Raw genomic sequence first — 20860 nt, forward strand, 5'->3', positions numbered from 1 at the left:
AGGCAGGGCAGTGAATAGGGGAAACTGAGGCACAATGCACTGCTAGGAGCACAGTCAGGCTCACAACAAGGCATAGCCCCTAGGAGGCCTGACTCCCCCCACCCAAACTGCTGAGCGAGCCATGATGCCTGGGTGTGGCACAATATCATGAGGTGCCTTCAGAGCCCCCCCACCCCACCCAACACACACAATACCCCTGGCTCCAGTGGCAGGACTCATAGCAATGGGCAAAAGGTACTGTCAGCAGACTGGGCCCTCCAGCCTTTCCTGGCTCATACACAAGCTGACATTGAATGCTCCTTCCTGCCTGGATGCCCCACACTGGGTCTGAGATGCTGCCAGGCCCTGCACCAGCACAGGCACAACAAGGGGGGCAGGGGGTGAGCTGAGGTCAGGCAGAGCCCCTCAGGTTCTCCTCGGCCCCTGAGTACGCTGGGGCGACCTCCCACCCCTTGGCCAGCAGTAGCCTGGTGATAACAGGATTTATGGCTGTGATTTCACTCCAAGGACTTCACACCCTGCACAATGCTGGGGGCGGAGAGGGAGGGGCACAGGGTGGGGGGGGTGACAAAGCCCCCATGGCCGTATGTGGGGAAGGGGCCCAGGCCCATAGCAGGCAGTGCACTGTGGCACTGGGATGGGCAACCCTGCAGGTTTGAGGTGCATCATGAGCTTCCCGCGCCCCCCGCCCCCAGCCCCCATGCTGGAGTCCAGGGCCTTCTCCCCCACCACGTGGCCAAGGCAGGCATAGTGCTGGGCAAGGCCCAGCCGGGGCACCGGCCCAAGGCAGGGCCATACGTGCTCAGGCACAACACGCCTGTCACACGCTAGGCAACGTGTGCAGGACAAAGGTAAGCAAGCGAGGGGTAAACACAGCACAAGCCATAAACGCGGCATGTGGAGCACCCGGGGGGGGGGTGCCAGGCCCGCAGCCCTCAGGCCACGTCCAGCGTACGGCCCCCCCCAGGGCCTAGCGTGAGCTGGCCAGGCCCACGGTGACGTAACTGGGCTGGGGCCCTGGCGAAACCATGGGGGCTGGCCCAGCACCGCCTCCTGGAGCAAAGGCAAGGCTGCAGTGTGAGCAGCACAGCCCTGTGTGGGAGCTGGGCCAGCGATCACGGGGCCCAGGGCAGGGCAGGCTGACTGGTGGCTCAGGGCCCAGGTGCCCGGCAGGCCTTGCTGCCAGCCTGGGGCTACCAGGCAGGGCTCCGGCTGCACGGCTCTCCACCCCCACGGGGCACCTGGGCCCAGCTCCCCAGGATCCTTGTTCCCAAGGCACCTGCCCATCTGCTGTCAGTCTAGAGACAGCGGCTGCCCCACCTGCCCTGAGTGTGAGGCACATGTGCCTGGGGCCAGCATGGGGGGACTGGGGGCCCAGAGCCCTACCCTGCTGCTCCTGGGGTGGGGGGGCGCACAGCATTCCAAGAGGGATTCCCTTGCATCCCTGCCCAGCTCAGACCCACACAGTGCAGTGCCCCTGAATTCCTGGGGCCCAAGCGGAGCAACCTGCCCCAGCGTCCCACGGCCTGCAGAGCACAAGGAGCTGCCCAGGGCCAGGGCCAGGCCAGGCCAGGCCAAAGGGGCCCAGCTCCAGGCTTGTTGCAAAAGGGGTTTTTGCAAGGGGAGTTGCTACTCCCAGAGGGTCTGTGATTCAGTCCCTCCCCCACACCCTGCAGAGTACCTGGATCTGGTTCCGGCTCTTGAAAGGCCCCACGCGGCTGGCCAGGCAGGAAGGATGGACAGGAGGGCGTGGGGCAGGGAGGCCAGCCCCAGGGAGGAGACCATGTCCTTCTCCTTTGTGAAACGAGCCCTGGTTTTGTTAGCAGTGCCTAGCCTGGCTCTGGCTGTGGGACTGGATGGACAGACAGATGCACACGCCACCTGGCTCGGGCCATGGGGCTGGATGGACAGACAGACGGTCACAGTCCCTGCCTGGGTCAGGGACATGGGACTGGATGGACAGATGCATGGATACACTCCCTGCCCGGCTCAGGGACATGGGGCTGGACGGACAGACACGCTCCCTGCCCGGCTCAGGGACATGGGGCTGGTGTGGGGGGCTGGGGCCACATCTGCTCCTGTGACCCTGCTCCTGGGGGCACAGACCCCCTCTGGGGCTCCCCTGCCAGGCGCTGTGCTCCTAGCACAGGGGAGCGGCAGGCTGAGCCCCCGCGGGTGCTTCCAGGCAGGGCTGCTAGTGCTGTAGTGCTGGCCCCACGCGCCGGGGCTTGGCTAGAGCAGGAGGGGAAAGGGGCTGACAGGAACCCCTAGGCCAGGCTCATCTGCTGCTGCCTGCAGCTCCCTGAGGCCTGGACGGCTGCTGGGGGCCCTGGTGCAAGCGAGCACCCCGCTCCCACGCCCACCGGCTGGACCTGTCTGGCAGGTTCCTCGCATCTCCGCAGCCACAGACAAGCCCAGCCCAGCCCCCGGGAGGCAGCCGCCCGCACGCCCAGCTGCTGGGCAGGGGGCTGAGCGCGGCAGGCCCAGAGCCCCCAGGGCAGGCGGCTCCTGCTGAACAGAGCACGGCGGGGGGCAAAGGGGTGGCTAAAATCAGCCGAGCTAAACACCCCCCAGGCACAACGGGGCCCCTGGCACCCAGGAGAGCAGCTGGCTAGTCGCTGAACCCACGCACCAGCTGGGGCCGGGGCCCTATGCCTTGGCTCAGGCCAGCACTGCCCCCTGCGCAGCTCCAGTGCTGGACGAGTGGGGGAGGCAGCCTCCTGTAGGGATTTTCCAGCTCCCACCCACTGGGCACACCAGGGGACACTCTGTGCCCCCCCACAGGTCCTCAGCTGGCTTTGCCCCCCCAGTGTGCAGCTCCCTAGGGCGAGGGAGCAGCACACAGCTCAGGCAGGGCCTGGCTGCAGGCCTTGGCCCCCGACTTTGCTGTTACCAGCCAGCCCCACCCCCTGGCACCAGGAGCTTGGCTGGGATCCAGCTCCTGGGCCCTAGGGACCAGCCAGGGGTCCCACCAACTGGTTGTTCTGAGCTCTGCTCCAGAGCCTGTCAGGAGAGGGTCCCAGGAGACTGCACCCTGTCCCGCACAGCGCTGGAGTCCAGCCCCACTGCCCCGACGCCAGCATGTGGCTCTGCTCTGAACTGGCACTCGCCAACTCCCTGCTCTGTTGGGAGAGCACCCAGGCCAGGCGGCGGCCCAGTGTGAGTACCATGCCCCAAGCCCCCTCTCCCCAGGAGCCCAGCCTAGCCCAGCTCCTGCCCTGCCTCCCCTGGCCAGGAGACACCACCGGCCTTGTGCACAGGGGATGCACCAAGGGCAGGACCTCCCATACCAGGGAGCAGAGCAGGTACCGGGACAGCCAGGTTACCTCCTGCCGCCAGCCAGCCCCAGGCGCCCACACTGAGAGCAGGGACGTGAATGGCCCCTTTGTGCACAGACAAAGCAGTGGGCAGCGCTCCGAGTGGTTGTTTGCACAAGGAGCGCCCTGCTCTGGGGCGAAGGACACAGCCGGCAAGAGCCCCTGAGGGGAGCGAAACCCATTCCTGGAGCCAGGCACACTCCAGGGCAGACCCAGCCCCACGCAAACAGGAAGGGCCTGGCCAACGCAGACCTGCGTCCAGGAGGGCACGTGAAAACCTGGCACTGCCAAGTGCGTTGGGGAGCTATGAAGGTGGGGGGCCCTGCTGGGGTTGAGGAAGTTGGCAGTGCCTGGCAAAGGCATCTGCCAGCTGTGCCCGCAGGCCCCGACCCTGCTGCCCCCAGCCACACAGCCCAGGGTTGGGTTGTATCCTTTTATTTTTTATAGACTAAGAGCAGAATATGAAAATCACCAGCCGAAGCACTTGAAAAAAGGGCGAGTTGCTTTTCTGTCCCGGAAAAAGTGTCTGTGCGTTGCATAGGTCGGGTCTTCACAGAAGACAAGGAGAATCCAACACTTTCGGACTATGTACAGGCCGGTCCGGGGCCACGCTGCTGCTTATGGGCTGCAGAGGTGGAGCACTCTGCACAGATCTCTATACAGGTATGTACAGCCCCAGGCCCAGCCCCACAGCCTGTGCACTGCCCTTGCTGGCTACTGGACGTGGCCAAGCGTCCAGAGGGAGCCTGCAGCCTGGGCACTCCTGACCCGCAGCCAGATCTTGCTGGCACCAGAAGCCGCAGCCCCACCACATGGCACCACCAGGCTGATGGTGTGGCACAGAGGGTGGGGGCAGCCAGGATGCAGGGCCTGTGGTGAGGGATGGCATGGGCTGTGCCACAGAGGCTCATTGCTGAAGAACAGTGCCACAAAGAGCATCCCCAGAAAGGCCCAGCTGAGTCCCCACTGCCACTGGCTGTTGAAGTCCTGGGTGGGGCAGATCCTGTGCCCGAGCAGCAGGCGTGGGGCAGGGCCAGCTCCCTCCTAGTCCTCACACAGCAGGCTCCAGGCCAGTCTCTATCCCTGCAGCGGCCAGGCTGGCCTCAGCTGGCATCTGCTGGGCTCTCCCCTCCAGCGGGGGGACTCAGGCAGCTCCCCGGTTGTAGCGGGGCCACATGGTCCCAGGCCAGGACACCCCCGGCAAGCCCCTTTGTCCTTTCCAGCAGCCTCAGAGCCTTGCAGTGCCGGGGCAGGAGCAGCTGCTGTGTGGAGCTACGCCTGGGCCCAAGCTCCAGCCAGCTGCCAGGCTAGGAGGCCAGGAGTGTCATGAGGAAGAGCGCAGCTGCCACGGCCAGGGGCAAGTGTTCCCGCTTGGGGCTGGTGCCACTGATGCTCTTCTCCAGCTTGGGGGTCTCAGGGTTAAAGTTCTCTGTGGAGAGAGAGAGGGGTGAGGGGCTGGCAGGGGCCAGGCAGAACAGGGTGGGGGGCAGAGCCGAGCTCTGTGCAGTCTGGGCAAGACCCCACCACGCCTGGAACCTGCAAGGGCGCCCTGGGCTCAAAGCGGCATCTGTGCAGCTCAGAAGTACTGGGGAGGAGGGGGCGTCTTCTGGCTGCTCCAGCCTTAGCCTCCGCCAGCAGTGGCATGGGAGTGGGGCACAAGCACCCGCCTGCCCACTACCTCCCAGCAGGGGGCGCTGTGGGCTGCAGGATGGCGCACATGCTGCACCTGCCTGGCCCCAGCGCTATGGGGCAGGGGGCAGAAGGGCTGGCGGGGGCAGAGCCCCACGACGTACTGCCACACGGGTGCCCTGCACTCACCCAAGTCCTCAATCTTCACCTCTGGCCCCATGGTGAGCTGCGGGAGCGTGGGAACCGACTTCTCCCCGGAGTGCGAGGCTGCAGTGGAGGGCGGGAAGAGCATCAGCCCTGGGGAAGCCCCGAGCTCTGGGCTCGTTCCAGCCCCCCTCCGTAAGGAGCCCCTCCCAGTGCCCCTGCAGGACATGGCCACGCTGCCCCTCCCGTGTTTGTACGCGCACGTGCAAGGCTGTACTCACTGGAGGCGCAGCACACAAACACCTTCATCTTCAGACAGGCCCGATGGTGATTGTGTGTCGGGGTTGCTGCAAGAGAATGAAGCTGCCCTGAGTTCACACTTACTGCCCCCGAGCCCCTGTGAGGGACTGTTGCCCTCCCAGAGAGCCTGGCGTGGAGCTAGGGAGGCTGCTGAGCATCGTGGGGCCACACCACTGCTGTGGAGTCATTGCCATTCTCGTGGGCAGAGGCACCCCACCAGGGCCCTGCCATGGGGCGCTGAGGCTACGGGCCAAGGCTGGGGAGAGAGCAACAGATAAATGCAGAACCCATTGCCCAGCTGTCTGGGGGTTGGGTCCCCGCCAGGGGGTCCCCCTGGTGGGCACAGGGCTGGCCAAGGGGGTGGGGATTCCTGGCTGTGTCCCCCAGCCACCTCTTTCCTTGCAGGCTGCCAGCCCCCCAGCAAACCCCTCCTTAAACCTGCTGCTCCCCTGTGCTTCCCCAGCCCTGTCAGCCTCCCGCGGGCCCCCTGCCCCACACATACAGATGTAGTAGTACTCGTGGCCGGCGTGGAACTCATAGCCCAGCGAGAAGGCGCTGTACCGCTGGAACTTCTCCGAGAACTTGATGGGGCTGTGGGGCGCGTGGGGCCGGTTGCACTCCCAGCGCTTGAAGCCCTGGCTGGCGTTGCAGGTGTGGTAGCCCTCAGCGCTCACCATGTAGAGCACGTACTGCTCCGTGCGGTGCGCCGGCACAGAGGCGTTGTAGTGAGGGCAGTAGATGTCCAGGTAATCATTCACATTCACCTGTACCGTGTAGCCGTCCCGATGCAGGCTGGGGGAGAGCGAGCAAGCGATGTCAGGGGACAGCCAGGACCCCCGGGGCCCCAACCCAGCCGCCCAGCCCCAGGGGCTCTCCTGCCCGCTCCGCCTCAGGGCCTGGCACAGGGCAGGGCAGAGGAGGAGCTCTGCATGGGGCATGCTGCCCTCTGCCACTAGAGGCAGCAACAAGCCTCATCCCCATGGAGCTGGGTTCCCCCTGCCTGGGGCAGAGGAGTCAATGGGGGTGCAGGAGGGGGCTCACACCGGCCTGCCCCTCCAGACACCAGGCACTGAATCACAGTCAGCTGCAAAACCCCCACACTGACTGAGCTGTGACTCAGGAGCAGGGCAGCTGGTCAGGAGTGAGGGAGCCCAGGGGTGAGCAGGAGCTGCGGGGGGGAGCGGGGCGTGAGGGGAACCGGCAGGGCTGGGGGTGTGGGAGCCCAGGGCTGGGTGAGCAGGAGCTGCGGGGGGGCGGTGGCGTGAGGGGCACTGGCAGGGCTCGGGGTGTGGGAGCCCAGGGCTGGGTGAGCGGGAGCCTGTATCACACTGCATCTGTGTCACCTAATAAACCTTCTGCTCTGCCTGCTGAGTGAGAGTCAGCCCTAGCTGCAGATGGGGGGCAGAGCATGGGGACCCCTGAACCCCATCCCACCCCCACTCCCAGGAGCTGGTGGGGGGCACTCTGGAGCTTGGCGCGGAGGAGGGGGATCCCAGCCCTGCACACGCCAGGTGCAGAGAAAGCTTTGTCACCCTGATCCAGCTAATCCCGTTACTGCTGTAATCTCATAAAGAGGGGCCCTGGGGGAGCTCATTTACAGCCATTACAGCAGCAAACCCCTCAGATCCCCTCAGGAGACTCCAGCCTCTAATGCGGCTGAGGAAAGCCAGGCCTGTGCTAATCTCCCAGCCGGACACACTGAGGGCTGACCCTGCTCCTGGCACCGGGCCCAGGACCCCAGAGTCCTGCCACAGTGCAGGCTGGCCAAGGACCACCCTGGGGTCCATCTGGGGACACTAGCACATTCACTGCTCTCCCATCAACCCCACGCTGTCCCCATCCCTCGGCAAACCAAGCCCGGCCATGCCACGTCACACCAGACCTCCCTGCCCCAGCGCTACGCTCCAGCCCACACCGAGCCCAGAGCAGGGCCAGGCGCTCAGTGGACTGAGTGCACAGTCCGGCTCCTGCGGGCACAGATTCACCCGCCTGCCTGCGCACTGCCCAAGTTGCCGGCTAGGCTAAGAGAGGCTGACGTCCCCACCTCCCCACAGGCCATCCAAGGGGTCCTTTGGATCTCGCCCCACACAGCACTGGCCCCTCCCAGCTCATGGAAAGGCCCCCAGAGCCCAGGCCCGGAACATGGAGCCCTCCGGTACCAGCTCAGGCCATGGCCCCGCACCTCTGGCGACAGGAACCTTCTCAGCCAGCACGGCGTGTCCAGCCATGTGCCCCTGCTCAGCACACCTGGGGAGGGGGCTGTCCCGGTAGTGCTTCCAGGTAGGGTGCCCAGCCTGTAAGTGGGGGGGCAGGCCAGAGCCCCACCCCGAGCTCACCCTCTGTTCCCCAGCAGCAATCTGCATGCTACCCTCCTGCTTCCCTGTGGGGCTGTGGCTCCCCAGCTCTGCTCTGCTCCACTCCACGCAGGCAGGGCATCGAGCCCAGCAGTCGCCGCCGCCCCCACCAGCTCAGCCTGTGACAGGGACACACACAGGCCCGACAGCTCAAGCAAAGGGGGCAGAGCCACCATGCCCGACGCCCGGCGGCACAGGGACAACGGCTCCCAAACGCCTCGGGGGCACTTCCCCACTCCCTGCGCCCAGCGCTCAGCAGCCCGGCTCCCCTCCAGGAAGCAGCCATGTGCCATGTGGACCAGGAGCTGCCCGAAGAACTCCCTGGGCAGCAGGTTTCACACGCCGCCCCCCAGGAGACACTTCACACCCCCAGGGACTGGTGGCACTCCCTGCCGGGGGACCGGCCAGAAGCACAGTGGGGGTCAGGGAAAAATTAGCTCCATTCCCAGAGAATGGGCCCATCAGCAGCTACTCCTCACCTTGGCCTGGGGCAGCCCCTGCTCAGGTCTCCCTAACCCTCGGCAGCTGGGCTGGTCCTCTTCCTTCCCTCGGACCCAGGCACCGGCACTGTCAGGGACAGACCCCGGGCTCACCGGCTCGGGACCAACCTCCTCCTCTCACAGAGCCTTTCTGAGCAGCAAAGCCAAGTGCAAACTGCTGGGACAATGGGTGGGTCCGTGCCCTGGCCTGTCTTTGTCGCCCTTCCTTAAGCCTATGGGGCAGCCCAGCCAGGAGCCACACATCCCATGGGCCTGATGTACCAGAGCCAGGAAATGAGACCCCCAAAGGGCACCAGGCTGGACCCTCTCCTCCTCCCCTGAGTCTCCTGGGGGCCCCAGGCCATGACACTTGTCAGGGACCAGATGCAGGAAAAGGCTCCCCAGACACAGGAGCAGCCCATGGCCTGCGGCATCCCTGGACAGGTGCCTGGTCTGGCTACCAGACACACCGGAGCTCTGGCCAGATGCCGTGATCCAGCCGCAACCCCCGCCACGACTGCTCACCCGTCACCCCTTGGCCAGTGCCTGGTTACACGGGTGCTCCCCGCTGGGGCTCCAGCTGCATTGCCCCACGCTGCCCACAGCTAGCAGCAGCCTGAGCACAGGCAGGTGGCCAGTAGCAGGTGAGGGCATCATGGGGGCCTGTGGGCACTGCAGAGCCTGGTGGGGCTCTGGCTCACCCCCTGTGACCCGCCCCCCCGAGGCAGGGCAGTCCCTAGAGAAGCAATGGGGACTGGGGGTGGCTGGGCAGCAGGTGCAGGCCTGGCCCTGGGATGCCACACAGTGCAAAGACCCCATAGACAGGCTGGGGTGCTGCCAGTAGGGCCCTGCCAGACCCTGGCGAAAGAGGCCAGGAACCAGGTGCCCAGCCTGAGGAGGGGGTGGAGGGCTGACGGGTAATTCCTCTGCCAGCGCGGTGACGCCCCAGAGTGGAGCCAGAGACCTTTCATGTGCTCTTTGATGTGGTACTCAAGGAGAAAAAGGCCCCTTATGAAAGGAACAACCCCGAGCCCTGAGCAAACCATGTAATTAATTCCGCATGGGACCCAGGGTGCCAGGCAGGAGGGATGGCAGGGGGCCGTGGGCATGGGGCTGGCTGTGGGGTGTGGCAGGCAGGAGGGACACCACCCACTTCCCGGAGCATTTCACTGCACGGCTTGACTGGTCGGCCCCCGGGCCCCTGCATAGGCCCAGCTCCAGAACAGGCAACGTGGGCAGGAACAGCGCCCCCAGGTCTGGCCTGGGCTGCCCCAGGACAGCACCACAGCCCGCCAGCTTGCCTGTCCTGCTCCGCACAGAGAGCGCCCCTCCCAATGGGGCCCATTAGAGCCAGCTCCTGATAAACAGACTCCTAATGAGCCCCCATGCCAGCCCTGCAGGGAGCCCATGGTCACTGGGGGAGGGGGAGCAGCTTTTCCCAGGGGTCACAGCCTGCAGCTGAGGCTGCTGGAGAGATGGACAGCCCAGGGGGGCTGGTACCCAACTAGCTCCGTGCTAACAACACTGTGGGATGCACTCCTATGGGCTGGCACAGGGGCGAGGCTGGGCTGCTTCTGAGGCCCCATCACAGCACGTGCCTCCCCCAGGCAAGCCCCAGGCAGGGTGGGGGAGACCCCACGGGGGTTCAGTGGAGCCAAGGGTGAGAGCAGGGACCAGGCATGGAGATCCCTGGCCCAAACCACAGCGCCCCCTGCTGGGATCACCCCCTGCAGCCAGGTCTCCTGTCCCACTCTCAAGGTCAGGCTTCTGGCCACGAGGGGCTCACTCTGAGCTGCTGTGGGTGCGGACTGGCACTCCCGTCACACTGCCGCCTGTCGCGCCCCCTGCCAGCGCCTCACCGAGGCGTGCGAACAGGCCAGCCAGCAGGCCCGATTCAGTGACAGATCCCGGCCACGCTGCGCAGGCACTGACAAGAAGCTGCTCTCACCGTCCAGCAGCCGACTGCACAGCCCAAGGTCCTCCCCAGAATGCTGGGTCCCACCAGGAACTCCCCAGGCCACCTCCTGCCCCTCAGCTGAGGCCCTGGTCCTCCTGCTGCTGCCGTGGGGCTTGAATCTGAAGCTTGCAGGCCTCCCCCAGCACAGATCAAGCTACAGTGAGTCCCGGGCCTCCCGCCACTGCACCCCAGGCTGCACACCGACGGCACATGGAGGGAGCACACAGGACAGAGACTGACTCAGCAAAAGCCCGGCCCTCCCTGGCGGATGAAAGCACATGGCCCAGGGATGCCCCAGTCCCACAGGGTCCATTTTCAGCTCCCTGCCTGGGGGGCACAAACCACCAGCCCCTGTGCCCTGGCCTCCTCCACACAGCACCTCCGCTGGGAAGGGTGGCCCCAGACACCGCCATCCCAGGGCCTGACCCCAAGCCGCACATGACCTGGGCTGATGGGCTCTGGGCCTTGGCCTGGGCTGGCTGCCTAGCACAACAGGCTCTGCCAGCTCCCAGCTCCCGAAGGGTTAAGCCAGGAGCATCACAAGCTGCATCCCTTCTGCATGACTGCGTTTCTAGCACAGAGCTTGGCGCGGCCGTGGCACCTTGGTGGCCCCGTTGGAGCTGGGCAGATGGACTTCCCCCGTGGGCCCTCCTGAGCACGGCCTGGGCACTGCGCGACAGGACTCTGGCTACCTGCCAGGTGCTCTGCCCCAGCTGCCGCCTGGGTAGGGATGCCCCAGGGCACGCTGCAGTGAAGCAGCCCAGCAGCCAGGATGCCCTGCCCAGCACCAACCCCCAGCGGGCCTCGGACTGTCCCAGCCGGGAGAGGGCTGGGGGCTTCAGGGAAAGGGCGTTTCCCTGGGGCTGGGAGACCCCAGCATGGCTCAGCTCAGGCCCCTCAGCCTGGCTCCGGAGCGGGGCCCTTTGCTCCAGCCGGAGCCCATCGATCGGCTGGAGAACAATTAAGTGCCACTGATTTACCTGCCCCTTTCAGCCAGACGCAAAGTCGCATCGACTGGTGGGGCCAGGTGCAGCCGGCAGCGCAGACCTGGGGCCGGCTGGCCGGACAGACAGACAGACACCCGGCACCAGGAGGCACAGCCACGGCCCCCCTCCCCCAGCCCTCTGCCCATTCGCCCCCAGGCAGGCAGAGCCACATGCTGCACAGTGCTCCAGACCCTGGGCATCACCCCGGGCTGCCACTGCAGAGCCACACATGGACGCCCGGCCCAGCTGCAAGTCATGCCGCCTGCGCCAGGCGCTGCGGAGGGCTGCACACTTCCTGCCGGGGCCGCACACTGGGTTCTGAGGTCCCCTCGGGCCTCACCCCACCCTGCCCACACCAGCCCAGGCTGCCCCCATGCTCAGCCCAGGCAGGGTGCGAGGAGCTGTGCCCAGACCCCACTGCCAGCGCCTCCCCCTCCGCCCGTCTCGCAGCCCTACAACCCTTTTAATCTCCAGTAGAGCCCAAACCTGCCCGGCCTCGCTCACAATCAATGAGCTTTTTAATTGGGCTTTAATTAAACGATCCATCCCCAGGCAGCGACTCAATTACTGTCCAGACAGGAGCAAGTGGCTTCATTCCTGGCATCATGTTCCATCACCCGGCAGCCACCCCCATGCCCACAGCCCCCTGCCACATCACCCCGCAGCCAGCCCCACGCCCACGGCCCCCTGCCATCACCCAGCAGCCACCCCCATGCCCACAGCCCCCTGCCACATCACCCCGCAGCCAGCCCCACGCCCCCTGCCATCACCCTGCAGCCAGCCCCACGCCCACGGCCCCCTGCCACATCACCCCGCAGCCAGCCCCACACCCACGGCCCCCTGCCATCACCCTGCAGCCAGCCCCACGCCCACGGCCCCCTGCCACATCACCCGGCAGCCACCCCCACGCCCACGGCCCCCTGCCACATCACCCCGCAGCCAGCCCCACGCCCACGGCCCCCTGCCACATCACCCCGCAGCCAGCCCCACGCCCACGGCCCCCTGCCATCACCCCGCAGCCAGCCCCACGCCCACGGCCCCCTGCCACATCACCCTGCAGCCAGCCCCACGCCCACAGCCCCCTGCCATCACCCCGCAGCCAGCCCCACACCCACGGCCCCCTGCCATCACCCCGCAGCCAGCCCCACGCCCACAGCCTGCTGGCACATCACCCCGCAGCCAGCCCCATGCCCACGGCCCCCTGCCATCACCCCGCAGCCACCCCCACGCCCACAGCCCCCTGCCACATCACCCCGCAGCCAGCCCCACGCCCACGGCCCGCTGGCACTGCCCACGTGAGTCAAGCACATGGCTCCAGGTGTGATCCAAGCTCCTCCTCGCCAGCCCCAAACACAACATGCCCCACCCTGCCATGCAGCCAGCCCCTCCCCCAAGCCCTGAACACCTGCTGTGAGGCACTGGGCAGAGCTCCCAGCCCACGGCTCCTTCCCACTGGGGCTGTGGGTGCCTCTGAGCTGGGAGGGGCCTGGCTCCATGCCAGAGCTGCCCTGAGTCAAGGACGGAGCCGCACCCTGCTCGCCGGGATCCAGGGATCGGCTGTGCCGCGTAATTACAGGCTGGAAAGTGGGAAACCTCACCCATCCCTGCCCCCAGCTGCACGGCCAGTGCCCCACAGCTCCCCCCCACCTGCTGGGACCGCCCCACAGCCAGTGCCCCACAGCCCCCCTCCTACCTGCTGGGACCGCCCCACAGCCAGCGCCCCACAGCCCCCCTCCTACCTGCTGGGAGCACCCCACAGCCCCCCTCACCTGCTGGGAGCGCCTGTGATGCAGTGGGGGATACATGTGTGGGGCTCACAGAAGGTGGGGGGCTCCTGCTGAGGGTAACCTGGTGACCAGGTGACACCTCTGGGCTGCAGACAAAGGGGGAGGTGGAGCCTGAGGGGTTTGAATGGGGACTGGGAATTGGAAGCAGAGAGTCTGGGCTGGAAGAGAGAGACACAAAGGAGGGGGTGAGGCCCTGGCTTGGGGGTCCCCTCGGGGCCTCCTCTCCCCAACATGGATTGGACTGGCTGTCCCTGCCGGCTGCACTGACCCCTCTGTACCATTCTGCGCCCTGTTGGGTAATAAACCCGCTGTTCTGCTGAGTGAGAGTCACTCCTGCCTGCAGACAGGGTGCAGAGCCTGGGAACCCCTGAACCGCATTACACTGGTGTCAGGAGTGGGATGTTCTGCACCCCAAGGAATGAGCATCCAGCAGTAAGTGATGGGGGCCCAGGAGGAAGAAGGGGGGCCAGTGAGACCCAGGTATGCTGACGGGCAGTGAGGTGCAGTTCCGCAAGGCAGAGGGGCCTGTGGCTGAACCTGAGCAACTGCAGTCGTGGCCCTCGAGAGGGGTTGTCACACCCAAGGAGGGGTTACTCCTGGGAGTCTGTTGGAGTCAGTCCCAGAGGGCAGAGGGGCCTACGGCCTAACCCCGGGGAGCTTGTGACCCACAAGAAGTCTGGCACACTCAAGGGATTCTTCCAGGGATTGTGGGGTGCAGAGGGCACTGACCTGTGAGCCTGTAACCATGCTCAGCAACTCTGCTGTGAAGTGGCAGCACCTGGAAACTGAATCGAGATTAAAGGAGCTGCACAAGGCAGCGTGGATGTGCAGTGGCAGAGCTGAGGGTTCAGGAAACTCCTGCAGGGGTGAGCCCAGATGGGGGCAGAGAACCCTGGACTGCCTGGAGCTCTGAACCGAGTGACCTGCCACAGCTCAAGGAGGGAAGGAGCGATTCCAACCCATCGTCTACTAGTGGCCAAAACAGACCTGCGAAGAGTTTTCCAGGCCTGGGCCGAGGAAGGTGTCTGTGTGTCTGTGCAGGAAAGCAGCTTGTCCACTGGGAATGGCAAGTTGTCTGTGAGAGAAGCTGCCTCACCTTCTGGGCGTGTGAGACCAGCCAGGGGGCTGGGACAGAGGAGAGAGTGTCTCCCCTTGTCTGTCTGTGTTGAACAGCAGCAGCCTGGGCAGAGAGCAGAGCCTGCGTTTGGAAAAGGAGCCAATGAGGAAACTAACAGAACAAGATGTCTTGGGGCACCTTATAGACTAGCAGATATTTTGGAGCATGCGCTTTCGTGGGCAAAGACCCGTTGCATCAGATGCATGGGGGAGGGGGGTTTCCGAGGGGTATTTAAAGACTGGGGGCCCAGTAAGAGGGAGGGCCAGAGCTGACAAGGTCTATTCAGCAAGGTGGAAATGGCCCAGTATCAATAGTACTTGTCAAAAGAAGAAAAAACAAGTCAGATCAGACAGGGGGATGTGAGCCCTTGTCAGAGTCTAATGGATCTAAAACAGGCGTGTCCAACCCGCGGGCCGCATGCGGCCCTGGACAGCTAGTAATGCGGCCCCACAAGATTGTAAACTTTTAACATTATTATGTGATTTATATACATTAACTATATTATATATTTTATATGCGGCCCAAGACAATTCCTCTTCACTCAATGCGGCCCAGGCAAGCCAAAAGGTTGGACGCCCATGATCTAAAACAAGGAAACTGGTCCTTTGAGGAAGATTCCCCAGCCTGCGGTGGCTGGAGAGGGAACCACCAGGAAAGAGCATTCCACCCAGGCCACAGGAAGAGCAGACTGGCAATGGAGTTACGCTGTCTGATGAAGATAAAGAAGCTGGTAGCAGAGGGGAGAAAAGGGATCCTAACCTTTTGTCTGGCAGTACGAGCTGTCTTCCTGGAAGGGGATTATGTGAGAATCCGCCTGATGGGCCAGAAGTGATGCTGGGTGTAGGTGAACCCCAGGAGCTGGTTGTGGCTCAAGGGAGCAGTGCCCCTGTGGAGGCAGACAGGGGTGAGTTGTTGTCTGGGGGAGCTCTCAAGGAAGAGATTTTCCCTGAAACTTCCCCTGAGCCGTCTGTGGGGGCTGTGGAAAATGGGAGTGAGGTGCAGGAGAGGAAACAGGAAAGGTGCTCGTCTGCAAGCGCCAGAGCAGCCCTTTGCCTGGGGAGAAGTTTGTTTCAGCTCCTGATGGCCAGGACCTGCTGGAGTGTGAACCACTGGCTGTGCTCTGCAACGGTCCACAGCAGGCAGGGCAAAGGCTTCTCAGGAATTGGAAGTTGGTCCAAATAAAGTGAAAACTATCAGGGAGTGTGACCAGCCCTGTGATAACCAAGTGAAACAGCTGCACAGTCAATCTCTGTAGGATGCAGGAGAGCACCAGCAATTCCCCATCTCCAGATGCTGGAAACATATTCTCATAACGGACTCCACTTCTGATTCCAGGGGGAGGCAGAAGTTGGAGGTGGAAGGACAGAGGAGCTGTGGGCCTGGTGGGCCGAAAGGGATAAACAGGGATTCCTTCACATGGATTGTGTGTCTGGGACTCAACATTCAGAAAGCAACAGAGCAGCGGTTTGGTTTGCAAATTTGCAGACTGGCTGGGAGGGGGCCATCTCCCTGAGATCATCAATGGCCCAGCTCTTGTGGGCACCATCAAGGGCACAGCCAGAGAGGTCAGATTTCCACCCCAGGGGGCAAGAGAGAAGATTAGAACTTGATGGTGCAAAGAAAGGCCTCAGCCACTTAGCCCCAAAATGCCAGATCCTCAAGGATGTTACACAAAGGTTGTGGTCTACCAAAGAGCAACGTAAATGTACAAGTGCAAGGGGTTTGTTCTTGTTACTCACGCTGACGGCTGTAACCAGTGGGTGCTGCTACCAAACACTGTAGAATTGTACCATGTACTGAATGTTTGGAAACAGCCATGTAACATGATGCCATTGATGTAGAAGCAGGAATTGTGTGTTGAAGGAGTTTGTAATTCTGAAATGTCACCGTTGTTCCCTGTAACTAGTCTTGCAACCTCTCATGAGAAAAAACATTCCAAACCTATTGTGTGGCATGGAAGGGGAAACTGAGGCACACAACCCTTTTGGTGGTCTGGCTAAATGCCAAGGGTGGAAGCATTTGTACCTTCCTTTACTGGACTGTAACTGAATTCCAAACATTTGCTGGAGCAGCTGTATGGGCAGGTGGGCAGACGGGGCAGGGCCCAGACCAGAGAAGAACTGTTTGATCTGCTGGTGCTGCAGCAGCTGTATGGGCTCTGCCTGCTCGACTTGAGAACGTGGCTGGTGGACCGGAGGCCAAAGCAGGGAGACCGACCAACCCAAGGGAACTAAAGGGACTTGCCCGGCTGCATCACATGAAAAGGGCCAATGCTGAGCTCCTGTTGTGGAGCCTCCCTGGCAGGATTACGACCTGGAGGTGGTAACATCAAGGGGAGCACGGAGGGTACAGCCGATGCCCTGTCACGCAGGGAGGGGCCCAAACTTCCCCAGGTCACCGGCTGAGTGACCCCGCTCAGTTCGGTCTGGAAGGGGGAGAGGTGTGATGGAGTGGGGATACCTGTATAAGTGTGTTTCTCACCGGGCGGGGGGTGTTCCTGCTGGGGGTAACCTGGCGCCCAGGTGACACCTCTGGGCTGCAGACAGAGGGGGAGGTGGAGCCTGAGGGGTTTGAATGGGGACTGGGAGTTGGGAGCAGAGAGTCTGGGCTGGGAGAGAGAGAGAGAGACAGACCAAGGAGGGGGCGAGGCCCCGGCTCCGGGGGCCCCAGGGGCCCTCCACTCCCCAGCATAGATCGGACTGGCTGTTCCTGCCGGCTGCACGGACCCCTCTGTACCACACTGTGCCCTGTCGGGTACAAAACCTGCCGTTCTGCTGAGTGAGAGTCACCCCTGCCTGCGGATGGGGCAGAGCCTGGGGACCCCTGAACCCCACAGCACCCCACAGCCTGTGCCCCACAGCCCCACTCAGCTGCAGGGAGAACCCCACAGTCCCCTTCACCTTTGGGGAGAGCCCCACAGCCAGCACCCCACAGCCCCCTCACCTGCTCGGAGAGCCCCACAGCCTGTACCCCACAGGCCCCCCACCCCCAAGGAGAGCCCCACAGGCCATGGCTCACCACCCCCCACTAGAACACATACCCTGTACCTTCTCCCCAGACCCCACAACCCCCTTCACCTGCTGGAAGCGCCCCACAACCTGCATCTCACAGCCGCTCCCCACCTGCACATGCCCCACAGCCTCCCTGGTGCCCTACCGCCCCCAATGACCTTTGCTGGAGCCTTGGCACCATCACTGACTCAAGGGTCTCCCAAGCTGGGGATGGAACCCAGGAGTCCTGGCTCCCGAGTCACTGCTCTGACCCACGAGATCCATCTCCCAAGAGAGCAGTAACCCCACCCCCACAGGCCGCTGATGCTGGGGATGTCCCATGCTACCAGAGGACTAAGGCACCCGCCAGCTCTCTCTGGCTTTCGCCCGCTCACTTCCGCGCCCCCGTCTCGCTCCCGCGCTCACGGCTCTCTCCGACAGTCCCCCGCTCGCTTCTGTGCCCCCGGCTCTCTCCGGCTGTGTCACGCTCGCTTCCACACCCCCGCCCGGCTCTCTCCGGCTGTGCTCCCGCTCGCTTCCACCACCCCCCCGGCTCTCTCCGGCTGTGCCCCCGCTCGCTTCCACACACCCCCCCCGGCTCTCTCCGGCTGTGCCCCCGCTCGCTTCCACACACCCCCCCCGGCTCTCTCCGGCTGTGCCCCCGCTCGCTTCCACACACACCCCCCGGCTCTCTCCGGCTGTGCCCCCGCTCGCTTCCACACACCCCCCCCGGCTCTCTCCGGCTGTGTCACGCTCGCTTCCACCACCCCCCCGGCTCTCTCCGGCTGTGCCCCCGCTCGCTTCCACACACCCCCACCCGGCTCTCTCCGGCTGTGCCCCCGCTCGCTTCCACCACGCCCCCCGGCTCTCTCCGGCTGTGCCCCCGCTCGCTTCCACACCCCCGCCCGGCTCTCTCCGGCTGTGCTCCCGCTCGCTTCCACACCCCCGCCCGGCTCTCTCCGGCTGTGCCCCCGCTCGCTTCCACACCCCCCCGGCTCTCTCCGGCTGTGCCCCCGCTCGCTTCCACACCCCCCCCCGGCTCTCTCCGGCTGTGCCCCCGCTCGCTTCCACACACCCCCCCCGGCTCTCTCCGGCTGTGCCCCCGCTCGCTTCCACACCCCCCCCCGGCTCTCTCCGGCTGTGCCCCCGCTCGCTTCCACCACCCCCCCGGCTCTCTCCGGCTGTGCCCCCGCTCGCTTCCACACACCCCCCCCGGCTCTCTCCGGCTGTGTCACGCTCGCTTCCACCACCCCCCCGGCTCTCTCCGGCTGTGCCCCCGCTCGCTTCCACACACCCCCGCCCGGCTCTCTCCGGCTGTGCTCCCGCTCGCTTCCACCACCCCCCCGGCTCTCTCCGGCTGTGCCCCCGCTCGCTTCCACCACCCCCCCGGCTCTCTCCGGCTGTGCTCCCGCTCGCTTCCACCCCCCCCCGGCTCTCTCCGGCTGTGCCCCCGCTCGCTTCCACACCCCCGCCCGGCTCTCTGCGGCTGTGCTCCCGCTCGCTTCCACCACCCCCCCGGCTCTCTCCGGCTGTGCCCCCGCTCGCTTCCACACACCCCCCCGGCTCTCTCCGGCTGTGCCCCCGCTCGCTTCCACACACCCCCCCCGGCTCTCTCCGGCTGTGCCCCCGCTCGCTTCCACACACCCCCCCCGGCTCTCTCCGGCTGTGCCCCCGCTCGCTTCCACACACACCCCCCGGCTCTCTCCGGCTGTGCCCCCGCTCGCTTCCACACACCCCCCCCGGCTCTCTCCGGCTGTGCTCCCGCTCGCTTCCACCACCCCCCCGGCTCTCTCCGGCTGTGCCCCCGCTCGCTTCCACACACCCCCCCGGCTCTCTCCGGCTGTGCCCCCGCTCGCTTCCACACACCCCCCCCCCGGCTCTCTCCGGCTGTGCCCCCGCTCGCTTCCACCCCCCCCCCCGGCTCTCTCCGGCTGTGCTCCCGCTCGCTTCCACACACCCCCCCGGCTCTCTCCGGCTGTGCCCCCGCTCGCTTCCACACACCCCCCCCCGGCTCTCTCCGGCTGTGCCCCCGCTCGCTTCCACCCCCCCCCCCGGCTCTCTCCGGCTGTGCCCCCGCTCGCTTCCACACCCCCCCCCGGCTCTCTCCGGCTGTGCCCCCGCTCGCTTCCACCACGCCCCCCCGGCTCTCTCCGGCTGTGCCCCCGCTCGCTTCCACACCCCCCCGGCTCTCTCCGGCTGTGCCCCCGCTCGCTTCCACACACCCCCACCCGGCTCTCTCCGGCTGTGCCCCCGCTCGCTTCCACCACGCCCCCCGGCTCTCTCCGGCTGTGCCCCCGCTCGCTTCCACACCCCCGCCCGGCTCTCTCCGGCTGTGCCCCCGCTCGCTTCCACACCCCCCCGGCTCTCTCCGGCTGTGCCCCCGCTCGCTTCCACACCCCCGCCCGGCTCTCTCCGGCTGTGCTCCCGCTCGCTTCCACCACCCCCCCGGCTCTCTCCGGCTGTGCCCCCGCTCGCTTCCACACACCCCCCCCGGCTCTCTCCGGCTGTGCCCCCGCTCGCTTCCACACCCCCCCGGCTCTCTCCGGCTGTGCCCCCGCTCGCTTCCACACCCCCGCCCGGCTCTCTCCGGCTGTGCTCCCGCTCGCTTCCACCACCCCCCCGGCTCTCTCCGGCTGTGCCCCCGCTCGCTTCCACACCCCCCCCCCGGCTCTCTCCGGCTGTGCCCCCGCTCGCTTCCACCCCCCCCCCGGCTCTCTCCGGCTGTGCCCCCGCTCGCTTCCACCCCCCCCCCGGCTCTCTCCGGCTGTGCCCCCGCTCGCTTCCACACACCCCCCCCGGCTCTCTCCGGCTGTGTCACGCTCACTTCCACACACACCCCCCCGGCTCTCTCCGGCTGTGCCCCCGCTCGCTTCCACACCCCCCCCCCCGGCTCTCTCCGGCTGTGTCACGCTCGCTTCCACCACCCCCCCGGCTCTCTCCGGCTGTGCCCCCGCTCGCTTCCACCACCACCCCAGCTCTCTCCGGCTGTGCCCCCGCTCGCTTCCACCACCACCCCGGCTCTCTCCGGCTGTGCCCCCGCTCGCTTCCACCACCACCCCAGCTCTCTCCGGCTGTGCCCCCGCTCGCTTCCACACACCCCCCCGGCTCTCTCCGGCTGTGCCCCCGCTCGCTTCCACACACCCCCCCGGCTCTCTCCGGCTGTGCCCCCGCTCGCTTCCACCACCACCCCGGCTCTCTCCGGCTGTGCCCCCGCTCGCTTCCACACACCCCCCCGGCTCTCTCCGGCTGTGCCCCCGCTCGCTTCCACACACCCCCCCCGGCTCTCTCCGGCTGTGCCCCCGCTCGCTTCCACACACCCCCCCCGGCTCTCTCCGGCTGTGCCCCCGCTCGCTTCCACCACCCCCGCCCGGCTCTCTCCGGCTGTGCCCCCGCTCGCTTCCACCCCCCCCCCGGCTCTCTCCGGCTGTGCCCCCGCTCGCTTCCACACACCCCCCCCGGCTCTCTCCGGCTGTGCCCCCGCTCGCTTCCACCACCCCCCCGGCTCTCTCCGGCTGTGCCCCCGCTCGCTTCCACACACCCCCCCCCGGCTCTCTCCGGCTGTGCCCCCGCTCGCTTCCACACACCCCCCCCGGCTCTCTCCGGCTGTGCCCCCGCTCGCTTCCACACACACCCCCCGGCTCTCTCCGGCTGTGCCCCCGCTCGCTTCCACACCCCCCCCCCGGCTCTCTCCGGCTGTGCCCCCGCTCGCTTCCACCACCCCCCCCGGCTCTCTCCGGCTGTGCCCCCGCTCGCTTCCACACACCCCCCCCGGCTCTCTCCGGCTGTGCCCCCGCTCGCTT

General features: G+C 65.8%; 1 protein-coding gene across 3 annotated transcripts in view; it reads right to left on the reverse strand.

The window, feature by feature from the left end:
* Positions 1-3742: 3742 nt before the first annotated feature.
* EFNA3 (ephrin A3) overlaps positions 3743-20860 on the reverse strand; it is a 32470-nt gene continuing 15352 nt past the window's right edge. The window contains exons 2-5 of one of the 3 annotated variants that reach the window (XM_074980988.1): positions 5893-6182; positions 5372-5437; positions 5136-5213; positions 3743-4746 (exon numbers count right to left, since the gene is read on the reverse strand). In XM_074980988.1, the coding sequence (XP_074837089.1) occupies positions 4625-4746; positions 5136-5213; positions 5372-5437; positions 5893-6182 (556 nt within the window). In that variant the 3' untranslated portion in view covers positions 3743-4624. Of the gene's footprint in view, positions 4747-5135; positions 5214-5371; positions 5454-5892; positions 6183-20860 lie in introns of all 3 variants that reach the window. The other 2 variants (XM_074980990.1, XM_074980989.1) reach the window with 2 other exon arrangements.

This window comes from Carettochelys insculpta, chromosome 30, assembly GCF_033958435.1.
Source record: "Carettochelys insculpta isolate YL-2023 chromosome 30, ASM3395843v1, whole genome shotgun sequence".
Classification (NCBI taxonomy): domain Eukaryota; kingdom Metazoa; phylum Chordata; order Testudines; family Carettochelyidae; genus Carettochelys; species Carettochelys insculpta.